The sequence below is a fragment of the Trichophyton rubrum genome (assembly GCF_000151425.1).
Source record: "Trichophyton rubrum CBS 118892 genomic scaffold supercont2.2, whole genome shotgun sequence".
Classification (NCBI taxonomy): Eukaryota; Fungi; Ascomycota; class Eurotiomycetes; order Onygenales; family Arthrodermataceae; genus Trichophyton; species Trichophyton rubrum.
This window is the reverse complement of record NW_003456427.1, coordinates 85,421-106,792: the sequence shown is the minus strand read 5'-3', so window position 1 is coordinate 106,792 and position 21,372 is coordinate 85,421. Positions and strand designations below refer to the sequence as shown.

General features: G+C 46.4%; 8 protein-coding genes across 8 annotated transcripts; 4 read left to right on the top strand and 4 right to left on the bottom strand.

Annotated features, from left to right (window-relative positions):
- Nucleotides 1-320: 320 nt before the first annotated feature.
- On the bottom strand, nt 321-1,154 carry TERG_01579 (uncharacterized protein; the record flags this gene model as incomplete). Its single annotated transcript, XM_003236806.2, has 1 exon — nt 321-1,154. One exon carries the CDS (start codon nt 1,152-1,154, stop codon nt 321-323), a length of 834 nt encoding a protein of 277 aa, XP_003236854.2.
- A 2,035-nt stretch (nt 1,155-3,189) lies between these two features.
- On the top strand, nt 3,190-5,970 carry TERG_01578 (uncharacterized protein; the record flags this gene model as incomplete). Its single annotated transcript, XM_003236805.2, has 1 exon — nt 3,190-5,970. The coding sequence occupies one exon, from the start codon at nt 3,190-3,192 to the stop codon at nt 5,968-5,970; it is 2,781 nt and encodes a 926-aa protein (XP_003236853.2).
- A 447-nt stretch (nt 5,971-6,417) lies between these two features.
- TERG_01577 (uncharacterized protein) lies at nt 6,418-8,319 on the bottom strand (the record flags this gene model as incomplete). The annotated part of the gene is made up of 1 exon (XM_003236804.2): nt 6,418-8,319. The coding sequence occupies one exon, from the start codon at nt 8,317-8,319 to the stop codon at nt 6,418-6,420; it is 1,902 nt and encodes a 633-aa protein (XP_003236852.2).
- Nucleotides 8,320-10,040: 1,721 nt separating this feature from the next.
- On the top strand, nt 10,041-12,791 carry TERG_01576 (uncharacterized protein; the record flags this gene model as incomplete). The annotated part of the gene is made up of 4 exons (XM_003236803.2): nt 10,041-10,202; nt 10,270-10,759; nt 10,814-11,852; nt 11,911-12,791. The coding sequence occupies 4 exons, from the start codon at nt 10,041-10,043 to the stop codon at nt 12,734-12,736; spliced, it is 2,517 nt and encodes an 838-aa protein (XP_003236851.1). The 3' UTR covers nt 12,737-12,791.
- Nucleotides 12,792-14,084: 1,293 nt separating this feature from the next.
- On the bottom strand, nt 14,085-14,657 carry TERG_11735 (uncharacterized protein; the record flags this gene model as incomplete). Its single annotated transcript, XM_047750801.1, has 1 exon — nt 14,085-14,657. The coding sequence occupies one exon, from the start codon at nt 14,655-14,657 to the stop codon at nt 14,085-14,087; it is 573 nt and encodes a 190-aa protein (XP_047605460.1).
- Nucleotides 14,658-14,735: 78 nt separating this feature from the next.
- TERG_01574 (putative mitochondrial 37S ribosomal protein SWS2) lies at nt 14,736-15,360 on the bottom strand (the record flags this gene model as incomplete). The annotated part of the gene is made up of 4 exons (XM_003236801.1): nt 14,736-14,780; nt 14,834-15,100; nt 15,166-15,210; nt 15,274-15,360. 4 exons carry the CDS (start codon nt 15,358-15,360, stop codon nt 14,736-14,738), a joined length of 444 nt encoding a protein of 147 aa, XP_003236849.1.
- A 306-nt stretch (nt 15,361-15,666) lies between these two features.
- On the top strand, nt 15,667-17,610 carry TERG_01573 (peptidyl-prolyl cis-trans isomerase B). Its single transcript, XM_003236800.2, has 7 exons — nt 15,667-16,002; nt 16,071-16,148; nt 16,214-16,230; nt 16,301-16,404; nt 16,468-16,548; nt 16,614-16,677; nt 16,744-17,610. The coding sequence occupies exons 1-7, from the start codon at nt 15,895-15,897 to the stop codon at nt 16,970-16,972; spliced, it is 681 nt and encodes a 226-aa protein (XP_003236848.1). The 5' UTR covers nt 15,667-15,894; the 3' UTR covers nt 16,973-17,610.
- A 186-nt stretch (nt 17,611-17,796) lies between these two features.
- Nucleotides 17,797-20,919, top strand: TERG_01572 (uncharacterized protein; the record flags this gene model as incomplete). Its single annotated transcript, XM_003236799.2, has 3 exons — nt 17,797-18,361; nt 18,428-18,553; nt 18,634-20,919. The coding sequence occupies 3 exons, from the start codon at nt 17,797-17,799 to the stop codon at nt 19,569-19,571; spliced, it is 1,629 nt and encodes a 542-aa protein (XP_003236847.1). The 3' UTR covers nt 19,572-20,919.
- Nucleotides 20,920-21,372: the final 453 nt, after the last annotated feature.

Below are 21,372 nucleotides of genomic sequence, written 5' to 3'. Positions count from 1 at the left end.
TTCGTCTTTAATTGACTAAAGTTGTGTTAACTAGTTAACTAATCATGGTTCAAAGGCGAGTTACTGTGATTATCTGACAATATAAAATGAATTAGAGAAAAGCGGAAGATGCTATCTCTGCTCAAAACAGCAAACTATGGTAAAGCGGAGGACAGCCCTCGAATAACCAGAATCCAGCCGGGAGAACCTGATTTAGAACCAAGAAGACTGAGGAAAACTGCCGTTGAGATTTCATCTGGATCATTTAATCTTTCCCATTCCCTGTATAATTTAACTGGTAAAGAGGTCCAGGCCCAGCGGAATGTCAAAAGCATTCATCCTCAATGGATAATCAGTTCTCTCGCCTTCAGTAAGACACTATAAGCAACGGAATCATTATCCAAAATTTTGCCATCCCAGATGACCCCGACACTTGTTGAATCGGTTGGTCCGATATATTCAGTCCTATGATGTTCAGAGTTGCGTCTTCTTGAATGCTTATCCGCAGGCTTACTAGCCCCTTTAGGAACACAACGGGGATAGACACCACCCATCTCGCCAGTGGAACTGACCCAATCTGTGCTAAACCCATCTGGAACCCAGTCAGCCTTCTCGAGGCGCAGTGTTGCCTTATAGGCCGGAACTTCAGTCTCATAAAGGATTCTGCTATTTTCTGATGGCGAGGAAAGGGATAGAGCAAACACGTTTTCTACTTTCAGCTTCAGTAACTCGCGGCAGAAGTCGTTTATAAAGCTTTCATAGGCAGTGGAAGTTATATCAGGGCCGAGTTCGGTGGTATACTCGTAAGCACTCATTGTTTCTGTATCTTGACGGTAAAAAAAGAATTTCCCTCGAGGCTTTCTCGCCGCCTCAAGGTTTTGTATGCATCTGGGACGACATATCTCGAAGAACGGAAGATCATCAGATGGTGGGTAAGGGCTCTGCTCATAGACCATGGCATGGTTGGCGGGTAGGTCATAGTGCCTGTGTAGAAGGTGAAGGGAAAACACATCCTCCAAGCCATAGTCAGATATCGTTTGCAAAAGGGCGCTCCTTGCTGCAGCCCACTTTTGCTCTTCCTCATCTACCTTGGCTAAGTTGACACAAGGAAGAGTGTTATAGACGTCCGCAGGGAGGTAAGTCTCATCAGCTTTATAGATCCGTGTGGAAGACATCATCACTGTCGCACTATTGACTGGTAGTTGTGTAAGGTATGGTAGTGGAGGAAGTAGGTTCCCTTAGACATTGAAAGCTGAAGCCTTCCATTCACGTAACACTTATATAGGGCTGGCAAAGCCCTCTAGCAGGAGGGGCTCCTCGTATTAGAATTCCATTTTCGACTGCACTCTTTGATTCGTGGCATCGTGTGATTGACTGGGCGAAGCTTGTGATCCCCGAACTCCACAGCCACCAGTTACCCCCGTAAAATTCCCCTTGTTAGCCTCATCTTGCTGCAATTGGGATAGATGGCTTTCGTTTATGTCAAACCTGCAAATATTAACGGCATGGAACTCCTGCTTCAGTTGTCAAAGGTCCATCTCATCTTCACCCGTGCAATAAAGATCTGTCCGAGCCAGAGCCGATTTGCGCTTGCTCCATGGTATTTGCCCTGGGGTTTGGTTTTACAAAGGAAGTGACACGATCCATCGACTAGAGACCTCTATATTTGAGCTGATAACCATGTCTGTCTTGAGCAACGGCATCAGTATCCTGTATACCCCCGAGAAGACAGACCCTTTCGCAGAGTAAGTCAGCTGCTTTGATTCCCCGGTTGTAAATAATGCGGCGCCTTAGCCTTGGTCGTTACTAGCATCGTCTTTGTCCATGGATTTCAAGGCCACGCAAGAAAGACATGGACAGCACGCGCGCCCAAAACCTCGAAATCCAGAGGCCGGCAGCAGAAACCAGCTGTCCTGGACCAGCCTACCGTTAGGGACTCGCAGTATCAATTAACGCCAGACGATGGCCAGCCAGAAGACTCCAAGACAGACATCTTCTGGCCCTTGGATCTGCTGCCAGAAGAGTGTCCCGACTGTCGAATTATGACTTTTGGGTATAACTCGATGGTATCCAAATTCTTCGCGGGTCCAGCGAACCAGAACAGCCTCCTCGAGCATTCCAGAAATTTCCTGCATGCGCTTGGGCGAAGTAGAGACGATTGTGTGAGTCCATCAACCTTCTTTTGTGGTTGCAGTGTGTTGGTAGTCAACTGCTGATATCCACGTTTAACGCTCTCCAGCGAGGTCGATATATCATTTTTGTGGCCCACTCTTTTGGAGGTAACTAAGTCAAAAGCGCCACCCTTCTTTCATTTGCATCAGAAACACCCATCTGTATTAAGTGGCAGCCAGCTAACCAAATCAATCTATCCAAGGCCTTATTGTGAAGGAGGTACAGTTTATTAAGATACCCTTATTCTTCAACGGTTCAGATGAAGGAGTGTCTCACCTCTGTAGGTCCTCCGCCTTGCCTCTAGGGACGAAGATGCCTCCGTGCTCGATATCAGAGATGCCACCAAGGCAGTTTTCTTCCTCGGGACGCCCCATCATGGCAGCGGACTGGCAACGTCCGGTGAGATGATGAGAAAAATGGTTGCATTCAGCATGTTCAGCACCAACGCGTACATTTTACGTGCTTTGCATTATGGCAGCCATGAAAGCAAGGTTGCTCATGATGACTTTATGCGCCAATGGCATCAAGAACGATTTCTTGTCCGCACTTTTCAAGAAAGCCTCGCTTTTGGAATCTTTCCTGGAATTACGGGGAAGGTTTGATATGCTATTTTCATCCGGTGCGAAAAGTAGCTAACCAAGCATTATAGATAGTTCCTGATATATCCTCTTCTCTCGGGGACCCAAGGGAGAATGCCCAATATATCAATGCAAACCACCGTGATATGTGTCGTTTTACAGGTAAAGATGACCCTGGATATCAACAGGTAGGAAGTGAACTGCGAAGGGTTACAAACAAACTTCGCCTCGAGTATAAGATATCACAAGACAAGGCACAGGATATCAAGTCCGAACATATCGGTAACTATACATGTCCATTTTTCCGTTTGACTTTGCTAAAATGACTAACTATACTGATAAATGAGTAGAGGAACTATCTTCTGAAGAGCTAGGTATAGGCTCTATCCAGTGTTATCTTTTTTCTTGTACTAATGTGGAAATAGAATGTCTACGTTCCTTGTCCGTCCCCGAAGCTGATATGTGGGACTACAACGTTGACCAAGAAGTCCAAGCCACTTGTACCTGGCTGTTCGATAAAGAAGAATATTGTTCTTGGAAAGACACATCCAACTTAGACATGAAGAATTCTCTTTTACGGGTTAAAGGGAAGCTGGGAACTGGAAAATCGACATCTGTAAGGGTTGCTATGTCAAGACTATGGAGTGAGCAATCAACCTGTCCTGGGATCAAACTAGCATTCTTCTTCGACAACCTTACCAATACCCCCGAGGAGCCTCAACTTCGGCTCTTCAAATCACTTCTGTTCCAGCTCTTCCAACAGTCAAAACAAATTTTCCTTAAGTTTATGCCCATCTTTCGCCGAAAGAAAAGTTTCCACAATAGCCACTGGGCATGGAGTGAAGACGAGCTGAAATCCTTTTTTCTATCAGTAATGAAAGATCTGCCCGTTTCTTCGGCCTTTATATTCATTGATGCTCTCCATGAATGCGAGGAGGCTAGAGATGTCATTACGTTTTTCGAGTCAGTTCGTACTTCCAGCATTGAGAAAAATATCCCCTTGAAGATATGCTATTCCAGTCGGCATTACCCTCCCATAGAAGTAGGGGACTACGCTGAACTAATTATTGATGCACACAACAATTATGATATCCAAAATTACATCCAAAGGAAATTAAAACCCCTGCTCAAGAGACGATATATTGACAAGCTTATGGACCGTATTGCCGAGAAAGCCCAGGGGGTGTTTCTGTGGGTTGTTCTGGTTGTGAGTAAGGTTATTAAAGCCCATGACCACGGTGAATCAATGGAACGAATGCAAGAAATTGTTGAAAATGTTCCAGATAAGCTGGAGTCCCTCTATAGAGAGGCTCTCAAGTCCGCTCTCATGAAACGTCCTGGCGAAACCTTGTCCCTATTTCAATGGGTTCTCTGCACTGTCAGATTGATTAGCTTGACCGAGCTACGCTATGCCCTGATATTTCAAAAGAATGGATACAAATCCCAGGCCGAAGCGGAAAGTTGTTCATCGTTTATTGAATGTGATCAGCAAATGGATATACTTCACAGAGTCCGCACAGGTGGCCTGACGGACACAAGCACTAGAAAGGCGATAAACACGGCGTATGCTCGCCAGATATTTGACGCGGACAACCAAACTACGATCCATCTCGTCCACGACTCGGTAAGAGACTTCCTCTTAAACCACGGTGGCTTTCAACTCCTTGATTCCGGGTCCGTCGATGACATACTTCGTCAGGGTCACAAGAGACTCGCAGAAGCATGTATAAACTATTTAAACATAGCCGAATTGCAACATATAGCAAAGACTCGACCTGAGCCAGATGTCCTTGGTCTAACAAAATCAATTGAGCTCTTTCAGCAACTTTGCCGCCAGCTCCCGTTTCTCCACTATTCTCTTAATTCAGTTTTTAAGCACATCGAGGCAGCCGAGCTTTGCTCCAAGGATGATAATGGTCCACCTTCATACTTATATCATCGCATGGAGAATACATTCTTTGTTTGGAGGTACTTCTCCGACCTTGAAAGTAAATGCCGCTTCAACGAAGTCCAGGGAAAGGAGGCAACTCTAGCCCATTTAGCAGCAGAATACGGGCTGATCAGCTGGGTTAAGTACTACATCTCAAGCGGCGGGGATGTTCACAGGGAGGGTGGTCGATTTGGTACCCTGCTTCAAGCAGCAGCTGGTATGGGTCATGAGGAAGTGTTTGATCTCCTTCTAAGCCATGGAGCAGACGTCAATTATTTATCCGGGATGCTGGGATCAGCGTTGGTCGCAGCTGCCTCAGAGAGCCATTTATCCATTGTTAAGACCCTTATTCAGCGAGGCGCAAATGTCAATGAAGAATGCGGACCATACGGATGTGCCCTACAGGCTGCTGTTCGTTCTCCAAGAGACAGCAGCAAGCTTGTACAGATACTTCTTGATGCTGGAGCAGATATCCATATGCAACACGGAATATATGGCACTCCTCTCCAGGCAGCAGCTTATAAAGGCAGGGAAGAAATAATCAGAACCCTGCTCGCGAGAGGAGCCCAAGTCAATATTGTATCCGGTAAATATGGAACTGCCCTTAATGCAGCTGCATTCCAGGGCCATGACCAAATCGTTCAAATATTTCTTGAACACGGCGCTGATACAACCACGGAAGCCGGTGACTATGGTAATTCTACATGGGCAGCAGCGTACAATGGGAAGGAGTCTGTCCTACGGCAACTTCTCCACCATCGCTATCCATCCTGGCAAGATGATATCCTGGAGAATAAAGTACGAGGCATCATGAACCAAGCTATCCGTACAGTAGCCTTCCATGAAGCTGCAGAAGATGGGGACTTCGATTCGGTCAAGAAATTATTGGAAGATGGCATAGACCCAAATGCAAGAGGAGGAGTTGATAGCTCTGCTTTACATGCAGCAGCGTCCTATCAACACGCCGAGATAGTAGCTCTATTGCTTGCTCAAAAGGATATCAATGTTGATGTGAGGGACTATGACGGCCGAAGCCCATTATGGATAGCAGCAAGTGACGGAAATATCGAGATCACAAAGATGCTTATCAACACCGGTCGAGTTGACGTTCGACAAAAACCTGCTTCAGGACGCAATCTCTTGTGGTATGCGGCCAAAGACGGTAGAATGGACATGGTTCGACTGATGTGGGAAGCTGGTGTAGACCCTTTTGAGATTGATGATGATGGCGTTTCACCAATCATAAAGGCTGAAAAGGAAGGTCGAAAAGAGGTGGTTTCACTATTCAAGACGTATAGGGAGAAGAAATAGCCCCTAGCCACTTGGTTCAGGGTGTAAATGAATTATTTCTCAGAGCCTGAAGAATATAAAATTGACTACGTACAGTAGGCATAGTGCGACTACCTGTTTACGATATGATAGAGATGTCTGAACAATGTTCCATCTCAAAGTCTATAGATAGTTATTACATTTACTCACCTCTATTCTCAAGAATCAAAATTTAACCAAGTCAGCACTGAGCAGCCCGGCCCTTACTAGTTCTCTTCATCATCGCCTTCCCCTTCATCATCGTCTTCTTCATCATCACTGTTGTCATCATCATCGTCATCATCTTCTTCATTGTCGCTATCTTCATGGCCGTCGTGATCAAACTTCAGCCCATAATCGTCCTCAAAATCGCGAAGAGACCGTATTTTTGGCTGGAAGCCTGCTGATTCAAACCCTTTATGGATGACCTAAAAACAATCATTCACCTGGTTAGTGGACTGGGGGTGTAATCAGTTTGAATAGTATGTTCCTCACCTCTTTGAGGGCTGGGGCACAGGTCACAAATAGATCTGTCATTCCTGCGGTAAACAGGGGTAAAACGAAATCATGTATGGCCTCCTTTACTTGTCCCATATCAATATCTCTAATCTTCTTCAACAGAGTCTCATTGTAGTCACTCGGTAAGCTGAGAATTGTGTCTTTGACAAAACTGTCAAAAGCCGCCTCGTAATAAGTCTGTTTTTCAGTAGCGAACTGGTTAATCAATGTGCTAACCGCGCATTCCAGTACGTTCTTTGATTTAACTTCCATACAACCAGAGAGAAGATCCTCGACAGTTGTCTTTGCTGCCTCAAAAGCTTTATAAGCATTGGGAGATTGATGGATCATGAAATGTATAAGTCCACTTTCAATATTCGTTCGCAAATAGAAGAAATAGGCTAGCCCGGGCCCGCGAAGGGCGTTCCACATTGGTCCTTCTTCCATGTTCAGATAAGCAATGGCAACCATCAATGCAGGTAATTTTGGGTCATCATGAGAACAAATGCCTTTCGAACTCGACTCAGCATATGAAGAATCCATCGACCTCATCGGAACAACATAGGCGTGCTTGCCCAGGTGTCTGCCAGCATCACTTAGCCGTTCTGCCACATTGACCACAGGCTTCAGCTCCTTTGAGGTGTCCAAGCCGGCTATAAATGTGTTCCACGACGTGACGGGGCCAGTGAGTTTTTTAACATCGGCAATAACAAGCACTCTGAAGTTTTCCACACGGAAAAGTGACTTTCGAACTTTCTCCATTTGTCGGACAACTTTATCTGGTTGGGTAGCCAACACTTTTTGGACACGTTTTAGATATCGACCTTTCACGAGCGCCGTGTACGCTCTAGATATGGACTTTTCTCCTAGGTGTGTCATTATCCCGATAGCTTCCACCATACCTTCTCCATCTCTTCTTTCTTCTGGGATATCTGCGAGTAGCTTGGATGTGACAGCCCTCAACCTGTCAACAGCAAAGATTGAGTTCCATGTTAAATCTTTCAGCCAGGATATGGCGGCTTGATACCTGTTGGCCTCTACCTGGAGGGAGATTGAAAGGGATTCAGGGTTGTTGTAAGTTGGAGACATCCAGTAGCCCACTGTATCTTTCTCTAGATCAACAATAACCCGTTCAAATGATAAAATTTCACTCCCCTTTTGGATGGGCAGGCTAAAGAAGGATTCAGTGTATAACGGCAGTAAAGGCAGCAAAGTATGAGGCACATCCTCCGTTGAGATCATCAGGATCAACTGCACGAAGTTACTAGTTATACCCTCAAAGTGAATGAATAAAGGCAATTCAGGTCCATCTGAATCTATTGATTTCTGGGTATCATTATCGGTGCGTTTGGACTTCAAAGCATGACCTGCCTTTGCTGTAGATGTTTGAATGAAATGAATTGAATCAGTACCAGGAATGGTAAATCCCGACATTAGATCAGTTGACGGTTCCTCAACATGATCCCTCTTTGCCTTCTCCAGAGCCTCTGCGAGCCTCTTTAACCCCTCTGCTCCCAACTCGGCTTTTCGCTCCTCGATACGCTTGTGTTCATCCTCCATCACATCTGTAGCCAATTTGGCGGAAGGTATAGCTAGAACGGAAACATGATGTGCGTTAGAAATCCATTTTTTAATATATTTTCGCCATTCCATATCAGTCCATTTCTCTAAAACTTTGTACTCTTCCAAAGTTCCCAGAGTCTCTAGTGTTGAGCCATCCCGTTCCCCAAAGAGGAAGTCAGTTATCACAGCTTCGGTAAATGAGGTAGTCGATGTCTCTGTTGCAAATTTCCAGATCCGTTGGTGTCGCTGAATACATTCATGCATGTATTTCATGTCTATCTCCCTTTCCATTGCATCTTTCAGGATCTCAAAGAACCGGCGTTCAACAGCCTCCAGCTCTTCCGTGGCGACGTTCGACAGAGTGAAGGTAATTTCCGTATGCGGTCTCTCCTCCGTGTCGTATGTTACTGCGGATGTAACCTGCTCCTTTTCAACAAGGGCATGCACCAAAAGAGAAGCAGATGAGCCTGCAAGGTAGAGTAAAGTAACGTTTAACGCGCTCGCTTTGCAGAGGTTAGCATCATCAACCTTTCTCTAGAGTATTGTACTGCTTACCCAAAACACGGTCCCTCAAATCAGGTCCAAGAAAGCGAATCTGAATCATTCCAAAAGACTCATCATCCTCTGGGAACTCAACCGTTTCGACAACTGACTTTTGAAGAGGAGAAGCCTGAGGTGAGTCAATCCAAGGCCTTATAAAATGGGCAGACGGACTTGGAATAATATCCATAATCGTGTCCTCCAGTTTATGGAGTATCCAAAGGAGATTCTTGTGGTCAATCTCGCCTGTAATAACAAGGCATAGATTTTTCGGTTGGTACATTTCTCGATGAAACTTGCGAATTCGGTCCGCCGTAAGAACTCTAAGATTTTCTATCATTCCACCGGTTTCATACCTAAATCCAACGCCTGCAGGATAGAGTAGTCTGCGGCCACAGATGTCGGCACGGTATAGAGAGTCATTCTGGAATGATTGCATTTCAGAATACACAACCCCTGCATCGTGTCCAGTACCATCAATATGGTATACCTCTGTGTAGCAGCTAGAGTCACTCAATGTTGGGGTAATGATATGCTCTAGGTATACTGGTAATAATTGAGCAAATGCCTCCCATCCAGCAGACTCAAGTGTATAAGCGGTATGATCGACAGTTGTCCAAGCATTGATCTCCGAATACAGCCGGGCTGAAAGCTTGTAAAGAATTCCTTTGTCTTGATAGTTTCTTGAGCCCATAAAGCACAAATGCTCCAAAGTATGGGGCGCACCAGAGTCGTCGTGGATCTCAGTAGCAAGCACAAAGTGCCCTTGAACTCTTGGGCCTTTCTGGTCTATGGTGACCACTCTCATTCCGGTTCTTTGAGACTCATATTGGGTAAAAACAGAGGAAGAGTAATCTGGGATAAACTGATTGACAATCCGAAAAGAGGGTCTTGACTCCATGTTGGCACTCATGTGCATGCCTGTAATCAAGCCGTCAAGGATCCTGAATCCCAGCCCCTCTCCGTAACCAAGGAATTGGCTCCCCAGAGTATCCCGTAGATCCTGATCCGAGCCTGGTGTACTTGAAGGGAGGTCTCTCTACCTGTGGTCCGTTGGATAAGGTTCTGAATTTGAAATAATTTAACTCAGTAAGTGGTTGAAGCCCTTATTTGATGTTTAGAAGGTTTGCTTTGAAGTTATCAGTTAACAAAAATTACTGTTCGTCCCGCATTGCTTGGCGCCTCGGCCAAAAAGGCCATTAAATTTAATTACTTAGGCACTACTAACTACTAACTACCACTCCGTATGCACTCATTTAGATGCCAACAACAAGCATTCTAGCAATCGCCGCGGATAGCCTACAACATCTCAGTTAGTAGAGCGCTAAGAATTATTTGGTTGCTGGAGTTTAATTCTGCAGTGCGCGGTAAGATATGGCCATACTGTTAACTCCTAGTATCTCGGACGCCCCATTAACAACTTGATGAAGGTGTGTCAAGTCACTACCAAGCAGTGTCGAAGCCACTACCCCATGCCGGCGACCGTTTCTGACGACAAAGTGCACCGGGCACTACTCAAATTTATAACCGATGGCTCATTCCCGGAATCAGAGTCCATCACCGAGGCGGAGTACCCTGTGACAGCTCTCCCTGCTGGACTTGAGCAGATATCTGAGGCGAGACAGAGGGTCGAGGTATGGGAGATATCGTTGATGGACAATTACGACCTAGCAATACATAACTGACAATACCACTACGTAGAAAGAAATCAGTGCCCTGAGCCAGGACAAAGCGTCAGACGTCGACGAGTGGATATCACAAGCAAAGCAGCTTCATGAGGACATAGAACGATCGAAACTGGCAGCGAGGGAAATTGTCAAAAATCACGAGAAAGCACAAGCTTTACAGAATCAAGTTGAGGACACAGCAGCCAAAGTCAGCCTTTTAAAGCGCGAAACTGCATTTACACAGTCTCTAAGGGAAACCCTCGAAAACGCACGCATCATTGATAACAATATAGATGCTGCCCAGGCCTGCGGAAATGATAACAACCTGGAAATAGCAATCCATAAACTCGACCTGGTTAACCAGGACTTGGATCAACTGGCTCTGCCCCAAGACTCGACCATTATTACCATACTAGCCGATAAGGCTTCCACCATCCGAAGCTTCCTATGTGCCTCGCTACAAAATTCATGGAATAACTTAGTTCATATTGATAAAGTGGGGATACTCACCATTAAAGTAGATGGTAGGATTGCTCTATCATATAAGAATATCGGTATTGTTTATTGACATTCCATAGATATATCTGTGTTAGACCGCCATTTAAACTGGCTTTCAAATCTGCGGATCTTGCAGACTACTCTTGTTTCTTTTCGGGAAGAGCTTCTAAGTCACATTCTGCAGCCCGTTTTGTCTCCTTCTCGGACGGGCCCATATAATCTTTTCTCTTCTGGTGAGAACTATATCCAACTGAAGAGTCAAGTTGCAAAGCCTACAATATCAGACGTTCTAGGCTCGATCCTCTCCCTGTTTACATTCATCCAGAACAATCTTCCGGCTAGGGTTCTAGAGGTAGTCTCTACCACTCTTGCTACTGCTTCCTGTCAGCTCCTAATTTCAGAATGGATGTCACCGGCTATACCTGTGGCTGTTGAGGATATGAATGCTTTTGAGCGTACCCTGGACGAATTACCACAATTTTCCAAATCTCTGGCTGAACTAGGATGGCATGTACCTCCCGAGCTAGGATCTTGGAGAAACCAAATACCTCGGTTGTGGTTATCACGCCGACGTGCCCATGCTTTAGACCGTGTCAGGTCGATTGTATACCGTCATTCTGGTGAATATAAAAAGGCCGAACGAATAGAAAAGCAGCAAGTGTCACAGTCTGATAGCATATTTCAGGGAAATAGTGACGAAACAGAAGTTGAGGATGATTGGAATGCCAACTGGGAGGATGAGAATGAGGAAGTAGACGAGAAAAGCGCCGGAACTAGAGTAACTGACCATGGGGATGAAGACGTTAGTGCGTGGGGACTAGATGACGATGACGAAGATATGTCCCAAGAAGGAATGAGCATGAAAAAAGGAGAAAACGGCGATGACGATATAGATGAAGCCTGGGGATGGGGCGAAGACGAAGCAAACGACAATCCGCCCGAGGAAAAGCCATCAAACTCGGCTAGCAAGGCGCCAAAGACGAAGGAAGATAAGGGGCCAGCGCAAGCTCCAAAAGAGGTTGTCCTACGAGAATTCTATACCGTTACCAAGGTACCGGATGCCATTATTGAAGTCATAGGAGATCAAGTTTCTGACTCCGAACACCTCAAACAACCTAAGTAAGTCATTTCACAAGCAGATGATCCCGCTTTACAGACCCATCTAACTGTTCTATAGATACTCGTCATCTCAGCTTTCCCCATCTGCTGCAGCTCTCCTCGGAATCCCCACGTTAGTGGTTGCCATGTTCAAAGCTATGGCACCGATCTTCTATTCCCAAAAATCTACTTCTAGCCATATGTATCTCTACAACGACAGTATCTACTTAGCTGAGAGACTACGTGCTTTCTCTGAAGAGCATGGGTTTTCAAGATTAGCAGGGGATATAGACTCCATCGAGAAATTTGGACGTCTGTCGTACGGGAGGGAGATGCATTCCCAACGAACGATACTGACTGATCTTCTGGATGGTTGCCAGGGATTCTCGAGCTGTAATGTCCAGCCTTACCTTGGAGAATGCGAGAGGGCAATAAAAGCAACGGTCGATAGAGTCAGAGGTGTACACAGCGAGTGGAAGTCCATACTCTCCCCCTCGGTGCTGCTACAGTCTATCGGCTCTCTACTCTCGACGGGGATAAACAAGATTATCCTAGACATTGAAGACCTTGGAGATATCTCGGACCCCGAATCACAGCGCCTTGCTGAATTCTGCAGCTCGGTGTCGAAACTTGAAGATCTATTCCTCCCCGAGGTATCTGAGGAAAGCAGAGGAATTGGTGATAAGCCTATCGCCATGACAGCAATCTATGTCCCGAACTGGCTTAAGTTTCAGTACCTTATAAACATATTGGAGAGCTCATTGGCAGATATCAAATATCTATGGAAGGAGGGCGAATTGAAGCTGGAATTCTCCTCCGACGAACTCATTGATTTGATCAAGGCGTTATTCGCGGACTCAGAGCACAGGCGGAAGGCAATATCAGAGATACGGAGCTCTTCATAGTAGCTGTTAATATAATTTACTATTTATGGGCCTCCATTATGGTTTTTCCCGAACTTCAAAGCTCATCCTTCTCAAATTTTTTCTAAATTGTTGCCAAGAGTTTGCACACTTTGCTCATCCCGCCAGCCGTAAAAAGTTTCGCGATAAAAAAAAACGTATCAAGAGATAAAGCTCAATTGATTGTCAAAGGAAGCCCGCAGTGTTCAATTGGATATTTAGCAGATTACAACCATGGATTCACTGATAGATTCTACGTCAGCTGCCGAGGGACAGTCCTCGCAAGTACAACGACAAGTCCGATTGCGACTGGCATCGCGCCATGCTGATCTCGCATTACCGGATTCAACTGGTCCCATTCTCGTTCCTACAGGTATAGCTCAAATATTCCTTTTGCCACCTGAGTTATAAGTTGTTATTGCATGGTCATTGCTAACTGAAATATTCTTAACCCATATAAAGAGCTACGACGATATGCCCTATCCACGCTTGTGAATAACCTGCTTGAGTTGCCGAAACCAGTTCCCTTTGAGTTTTTGATAAATGGGCGCTACCTCCGAACTTCAATAGACGAATACCTTACTGCCAATGGAATTTCTGCGGAAACGGTTCTTGATGTCGAATATGTTCGAGCCCTCATACCTCCACTCCATGTCGCTTCTTTTTTGCACGACGATTGGGTGAGCGCCGTTGACGTTTTGTCCGGGACCTCTCATGTTGCTCAGTGGAGCAGCAAAGAGATACAGTCAGGAAAAGAGAGGATATTGTCAGGTAGTTATGATGGGCTGCTAAGGATGTGGAATTTGTCGGGAGAGACAATTGCTGTTTCTCCATCGGCTGGGAATGGCGGGCATAGTTCATCGATAAAGGGTGTTCGAATGGCCTCACCAAACCAGATTGTGTCTTGCGGAATTGACCGAACAGTGCGACTGTGGAAGTACAGCGAGAGCGAAGATGGACTCTCCGCCTCGATCACTCCCCAGGTTGAATACTACGGGCACAAGGGAAGCGTTGATTCTATTGCGGTTCATGGTCCGTCAAGCAGGATACTCTCTGCCTCTGCCGATAACACTGTTGGATTCTGGTCTACGAAGAAATCTGAGAGCCCCGAGGCACCATCGGACCTATTACCTTCAAGTGCTTCCAGAAGTGCTAAACGGCGGAAAGTCAAATCGTCTGTCAGCACCCCCCAGCGAGGGCCATTGGCGTTGTTTGAATCACATACAGCACCTGTGTCTGCAGCCATATTCGACACCAAGGATTCAACTGTTGGGTATTCGACTTCATGGGATCACACACTTCGTACCTGGGATCTGGTTACGTCTGCTCTTGTCGATACTCGCACTACTTCCTATTCTCTACTATGCGTTGAACATCTACCACAGCTCACACTGCTTGCTGCTGGTACGGCCGCTCGGCATATTACCCTAATTGATCCTCGTGACTCAGCGACGACTGTTTCCGCCATGACCTTGAGAGGACATACTAATGTTGTTGTTTCTTTGGCCCGGGATCCAAACAGCCAATATGGACTGATCAGTGGCAGCCATGACGGGACATGTAGGATATGGGATATCCGATCCACGAAGACTGAAAAGGACGGGGTAGTGGGAGAAAGCATATACTCCATATCGAGAAAGTCAGTTGAAGACGAAGGAAAACGAATGGGTGGCGACGGTGTAAAAGTTTTCGACGTCTGCTGGGATAAAACTGTCGGAATAGCCAGTGTTGGCGAGGATAAGGCTATCCAAATAAACCGAGGGGAGGGTATACTCCAGAAAGATGCAGTATCAAAATAAAATAGAATGGGAGAGGAAAACAAAATAGAGCAAGTTAATTGATATTTCCAAAGTGACCTGGGTTCGATTACTTGTATCAAGAATTTGTGGTAATGTTGTTTTATATTGTTATATGGCAGATACATGCTTAACGCCGCCCAAATACCCCTGTATAGTAGTACATCACAAAAATGAGAGTGTTTAAAAAAGATCTTGCAGCGCAATCATAGTTTTCTGTCAATGCGGTTGAATTTGATAGCATTTTTGATCTACATCATGTGTTAGCAATTACCCAGATTAAATTGGCTTCAACGTCACATACCTGGCTTCTGGTGTTCTGTCCTCTAACGGGAAGGTTGAGAGCATGTCTTCTTCCTCGGTATGTTCCAGTAGTCTTCAGTCTCTTGATATTATCGAGAATCTCTCGCTTCAAGTCGTTTTCGATCTTCATGTTTGACAATGCACCAGTCAAATCCAGGACCTGTCTAGTTGCCAGTTCACCGACGGTCGAAGTGGGATGGATATGGAATCGAGCCATCAGCTGGTTGCATCGCAGCTCGCCGATGCCGAAAAATGAGCGCAGAGCTTTCTGTATAGTATGAAGAGTTAGAATTAGCGGCGAGAATCCGTATTCTGGATGAGGGTTGAACTTGCTCTAACGAGCTGTCGCTCGGGAAAACTGGTGCCTAAGATGAAGACCTGGCCGTACTAGTTAGCTGACGACTTTCAATTGGTATTCTTTCGAGCAGTTTCTGGTCTTACCATGGCGGCTAATGCAGTGTTATCTACTTCTTCACACTCTTCCAGCTGCTCTCGCTCGTTTTCATCTATCGCATTCACATCCGACATCGAACTTTGAATTCCCACGGGCCTGGATGTCCAGTGGTGGTTGCCAAGATCGGTAAATCGGTAAATCTATTATTCCGTAACCTTATGGGGACCGCCCGGACGCCCGGCATCCATTTGCATTCCTAGAGGCCAGCAGTCGGGCCCTCGTCACATATTTAGTATTATTAGATTTGGCAAAGAAACTGCGAGTAATATATCCAGCCAGCCATGATACAAGGACAGAACAATAGAAATCTACAGAGCCAGGGAAAAACACTAAACTACAGAGCTGAGGTACGATCCAAGCGTATAATTTTTAGTACATATCTATGATGACTCATCAAGCAAACTCCCCTTATGCCCGCGCCTAGCCAATCAGCTGTACGTAAAGTTGAAAGTTTCAAGTTCCGCTAAGATCGCCCGTGTTTTGGCAGACGAAGAGGTGGAATAAAACAGCCACGTCTCTTCTCTGCATGCAACTGTCTCCTCTCCATCTACCTCCTATTACTATCTTCCCCAGGATAAGCATCTTGTCTACACTTCTATATACACGATATGGCTAGAATTGGGCGTATCTTGACTCTCGTGGTCTTCGCCGCCGTCGCTCTGTTCCTCTTCATGGGACAGACGGTCGAGGCCAAAGGTCCCAAGATCACAAGCAAGGTACTTCGAGTCTTTGACAGCAAAAGCCTAGAGATGGCATCGAGGCGCTAATCAATCGTGATATACAGGTCTACTTTGATATCGAGCATGATGGTCAGCCCCTCGGACGGATTGTCATGGGATTGTACGGAAAGACGGTGCCAAAGGTGGGTTGGCCGATCCTCAATATTCACCGAACGATGCGTTATCATTCTGACCATGTGTGACATAGACCGCTGAGAACTTCCGGTATGATCAATATCTGATATCCCTCAATTGCGTCGCAGGCGTTTAAATACTGATGAGTACAACATAATAGCGCTTTAGCTACTGGCGAAAAAGGATTTGGATATGAGGGGTCTACCTTCCACCGAGTTATCAAGGACTTCATGATCCAGGGTGGTGACTTTACCAATGGTGATGGTCAGTAATATTTATATCCCTATACACCATACCTTATATACTGACTGATTAATTAAAACATAGGAACTGGTGGAAAGTCCATCTACGGCAACAAATTCGAAGATGAGAACTTCAAGCTACGCCACACCAAGACGGGTCTTCTCAGTATGTTACTGTACATTCTTTGCGTAATGGTACGATTGCCTAAATTAACCGTAACTTCACTATAGGCATGGCCAACGCCGGGAAAGATACCAACGGATCTCAGTTCTTCATCACCACCGCTATTACTGCGTATGTTTACACCCATTAACTATGCGACGTAGCACTTACAATCGCTGACCGCGGATGATACAATAGCTGGCTTGATGGAAAGCACGTCGTCTTCGGCGAGGTGCTCGAGGGATACGATATCGTTGAGAAGATCCAGGTCGTCCCCAAGGGCTTCCAGGACCGTCCCACCAAAGATGTAAAAATTGCCAAGTGCGGAGAACTTGAGATGAAGGAGGAAACAGAGGGCGAAGGTACTGAATCACCATCTAAGCCCGACTCCGAGAAAGAACAGGCCCCAGTCCGTGATGAAATCTAAACGGTTTTATCAAGAGCTCCTGGCCTCGTCATACCCTGAACTTGCACAGATTCACCTGTCCTTTCTTAATCCTCATCATTATTATCATCGTTTTCAAGTGCCATGTCCTGATAACTTACCGTCCGGATCCGCTGATGATTATGAACTGTGTCTATCTATGAATTGAAAGGATTCTTTGGACGCTTCAGATTCTATAGAGGCAGTCAAGCCCCCATGACGCCAGACAGCACAAAGTAGAAGACAACTATGCAATCCAACTTACTCCCAACATCTTGCTTGCTCTCCTGCGCTTGTATATTCAATTTATCATTCCTACCTGTGTTCGCTTTGATTCTCGGTATAGTCGTCGCTCTATACAAGTCGGTCTCCGTAAGTACGAACTATCACCTTGTCCGTTCGTAGTTTTATTGTGGATGATGATATTAGCGTTTATTCGTTGGATGGCATGGTTCTCACAGTAATAGTCACAGTCGCCTCCATGCCATAACAATTGGTTGCTGCTAACATTCAATCCTTCATCGAGCTAAGCCTTAGCCTCGGGGTAAAACGATCGATGCCAATGCCAGGGTCCCTACAGCCCGATCCTTCTCATCCACTCCGCCACAGTCAGCCCTATCAACAGGCATCCTCGGCGGCCCATAGGGCCTGATCGGGATGGCTCACAGCTTGCCTCCTCGTGCTTCATAAGCAGTCGAGCAAATATCAGCTGTGATAGACTTTCTTTCTGTTCTGCACTGTGATGATACCCGTTATTTAAAGAGCACGATGGACTCTCGAAGCTGTAAGATGGGTTCATCCTGCTATCTATCAGATACTGCTTCATAATGCGATTTCTACTTAAAACACTTGCGCTTTGCACGGTTTTTATACGGGCTTCAACATCCTCCCCTCTTGAACGACTTAGCAGCCATGATAATAACAACGACCACACCAGTCCAGTTGTGACCATCGATTCGGGTGTTATCATCGGTAAAAATGCGCATGTTCCTGGCTCAACGGAAACAGTGCATCAGTTTCTCGGCATCCCTTTTGCCAAACCGCCAGTCAAGAACCTTCGATTCTCACCACCAGAACACCCACTGCCCTGGCATAAGCCCCTGCATACTTCCAAAAGCCCTCCAGCTTGCATACAAGATTTCGGCAACAAGACTTCTGGGAGCGAATTTCAAAAGGCGTTATTCAACACGCCTCCCGCACCCGGGGAGAGCGAGGACTGCCTGTATTTGAACGTCTACCGGCCCAAAGGTGATTACAAGGGGAAACCGATATTGTTCTGGACATTCGGCGGTGGGTATAGATTTGGAGCTAGTTCGTATCCGTTTTACGACGGTTCAAGTCTTGCTGCAAATCAGGATATCATTGTGGTTACCGCCAATTATCGAACTAACTGTGAGTATATTGATACCGTCCGTATATATATATGCCATAGAAAAGGATGACTAAATCTTGACGAAGTGTTTGGGTTCCCCCGGTCACCACAGCTTCCATTAGACAAGCGAAACTTGGGTATACTTGATCAAAGACTGGCTCTTGACTGGGTAAAGAGAAACGTCCATGCTTTCGGAGGTGATCCCAATAAAGGTATATATATATATATATATATATATATCAATGAAGCTTCTTCCTCTGCCTTTGCATGTCATAACTAAGCGATATTTTAGTCACCATTGCTGGACAGTCTGCCGGAGCAGTATCTGTGGGCCATCTTATCAATACAGCTCCCGTTAATCTGCCGTTTCGAGCCGCCATTTTGCAATCAGGCTCTTCACTGTTCCAACTCCCTCCAAGCCCCCCCAATAGCGAATTTTCATCTTGGACGGGCTTGGTACAATGTCTCAACTGTACCAGTAGTTCAGATGCGGCCGTCCTAGAATGCGTTCGTGGCGCAAGTGTTGGTACCTTGCGAAAGATACTGTTGGAGACTGGCCTGCCATTCCAAACCCCCAACATGGACGATGTCACTGTCCTTGAATCCCCAGCCAAGGCGTATGCTGCAGGCAAGGCCGCGAAAGTACCGATCCTCATAGGCTCAACTCTAGACGATGGATCAACCTTCGCCTACGGCAAGGGGGACAATGTCACAGCCTTCATCAACAGTTTATCATTTCCCCCTGAATTAGTGGAGGCGATAATAAAACTGTATTCACCGAACTCCACGGCAACAGCAAGCCTATCAATGGGTCGCCAAATAATCTCACAGATGATAACGGACTTGACATTTCGTTGCCCTGCTGGCTTCGTCGCGAATCTTACTGCAACAACTCTGAAAGTACCTGTATGGCAGTATCTGTTTAACGACCCGGCCGCAAGTCATCCTGACTACGCAGAACTAGGAGTCTACCATACGTCTGACATAGCTTATGTATTCGGCACGCAGGGGCTTCGCGATCCGGGACAGGCGAACAAGCTCTGGTTACAAAAGCTGTGGGCAGACTTCGTCAAGAACCCGCAAGCCGGCCCAAGCTGGAAGCAGTACCCTTCCGTTGGCCTGCTAAGAGAAGACGGGGCAAACGCTATTGCTACTGAGGACGTGAAGACACTGGATCCAATCTGCCGAGTGTGGGATAAGCTGTACTCGTCGGCACTGCTCAAGCACTGAAGAAATTCACCGCCTCTTCCCACGGGGTTTGCGAGTATCAACAGCGTTAAACCTAACGTTCACCTTTCGATGACGATTAACCAGTGCTGGTGCAGCCTTTTCCTGCTGTGCCTAGATACGTTACGGTCTGGGAATCAAGCGTCCTTGGCGATGTTCAGGATAGCATTATTATGGCGGATTTACTTTTGAGCCACGGAGGTTGACAGGTAGTTAGTTGCCGGTTGAGAGGCAAGGCGAATTGTTTGTTCAGGAGAAGCTTCTGGTTTTTTTTTCCCTTTGTCTTCTGAAGTTAATACTGGCTTTTGTGGCTGTAGAATTGTTTGCTCTGGTTCTCTCCCTGACGTTCTCTCGGTACAGAAATCTCGCCAATCTACGGAGTACGTGTGTGTGTGTGTGTGTGTGTTTGTCTTTTGCACAGAATATCTCGAACTACCGAGTGCTTGACAGCGGTAACTTCAATAAAATGGGCTGATCCTAGCATACAGTATGCGAGCATGAGGTCTATATGGCCAACCGTCTTCGTGGCGTCTCGTAGCCTGCATTCGAGAAGACGGCTGTTGGAGTGTCAACGCTAGATGAGGTGGAAGTTTGTCGAGCTCATAGCCAAAGCCCTCTCTAACCACAACGTCGACCCTCGAGCGACAGCCACCCTGAGCTAACATCAACAAGTCTATCCATCCAGGCTTTATTAGATGCGGCAAACGTTGACTGTCGCCTTGTACGAGGTACGAAAGCTTTGTTACATGATAATGTGTGTCGATGTTCCATTAATATATGCAGAGCAGCACCATTTCCATACGCCCGCGTCTGATGTCTGGCCAGTCACTCCGACCCTCCAGGCCTTGGTTGTGCAGCCAGCGCTCTAGCACTCCAGCTCCCTGGGTCTGAAACCAGCATAATAATCATAGGTACTTGCTTTGGTTCTGAGAAGCGCAGACGATCGGCAATCTGCAGCATGCGGGGATAGATGAAATATTTTGTTGTCACTATTATTCTAGACAACCCCCAGCATACGACTAGACGCAGCACCAATCACGACCTCGATATAGAGTCACAGCGAGCTGCAGATGATGAGACTCGACGCCGTACTTCGTCCTACAAATGGTACATCGTACAAGTTGTGTTCCATCGGCGGTGCGCAAGTTCGAAGGAGGACAGTCGATATCAACTGGGCCGGTCCAAATAACGCAGGCCGAACAAGCCTCCCCTTTCGCCTAACTACAGCTGTCAGATCCATGGAGCGAGAAATTGATGCGTCCGAGAGTTAACAAACCCCCGTTTGTCAGGCCAGGGATCGTTGCATGCAGGGAAGGTTTTGCTCTGGCGAGGGTTTGCGGGCTAGAACTATCCGATTCGACCGCCGCCGGCTCGTTTTTCTCTCCCGTCTTAAAATGAAGGTTTAGATATCACTTTTCTTCTGAACACGCTATGAAGACCAAGAGGAGCCCGGTTAGGAAATCCGAGAAGGGACATGGAGAAACGAAGGGATGACTACTTAGTTATCGGGGCTGGTTCACCATCCGGAGAATACATGCGTATTTATTTCAAAGGGCAAGGGCCAGGAGATTGGAGAGAGAGAGGCTACGCCAGAAGTCTCCCGCAGCCCGTGCAACCAAAGCGTCTCACGACGGAGTGCAAGCAACGCATCATCATCATCATTCAGAGAAAGCTTCCTCCCTGATGTCTGCCTCAGGTCCTGCTGGTGGCTCTCCTTTTCTCTCCCACTTTCTCCCTCGCCTCCATCCTCTCTTGTCACCCTGTGATCTAACTGAGTCCATACAGTGGGCCGCTTGGGATCATG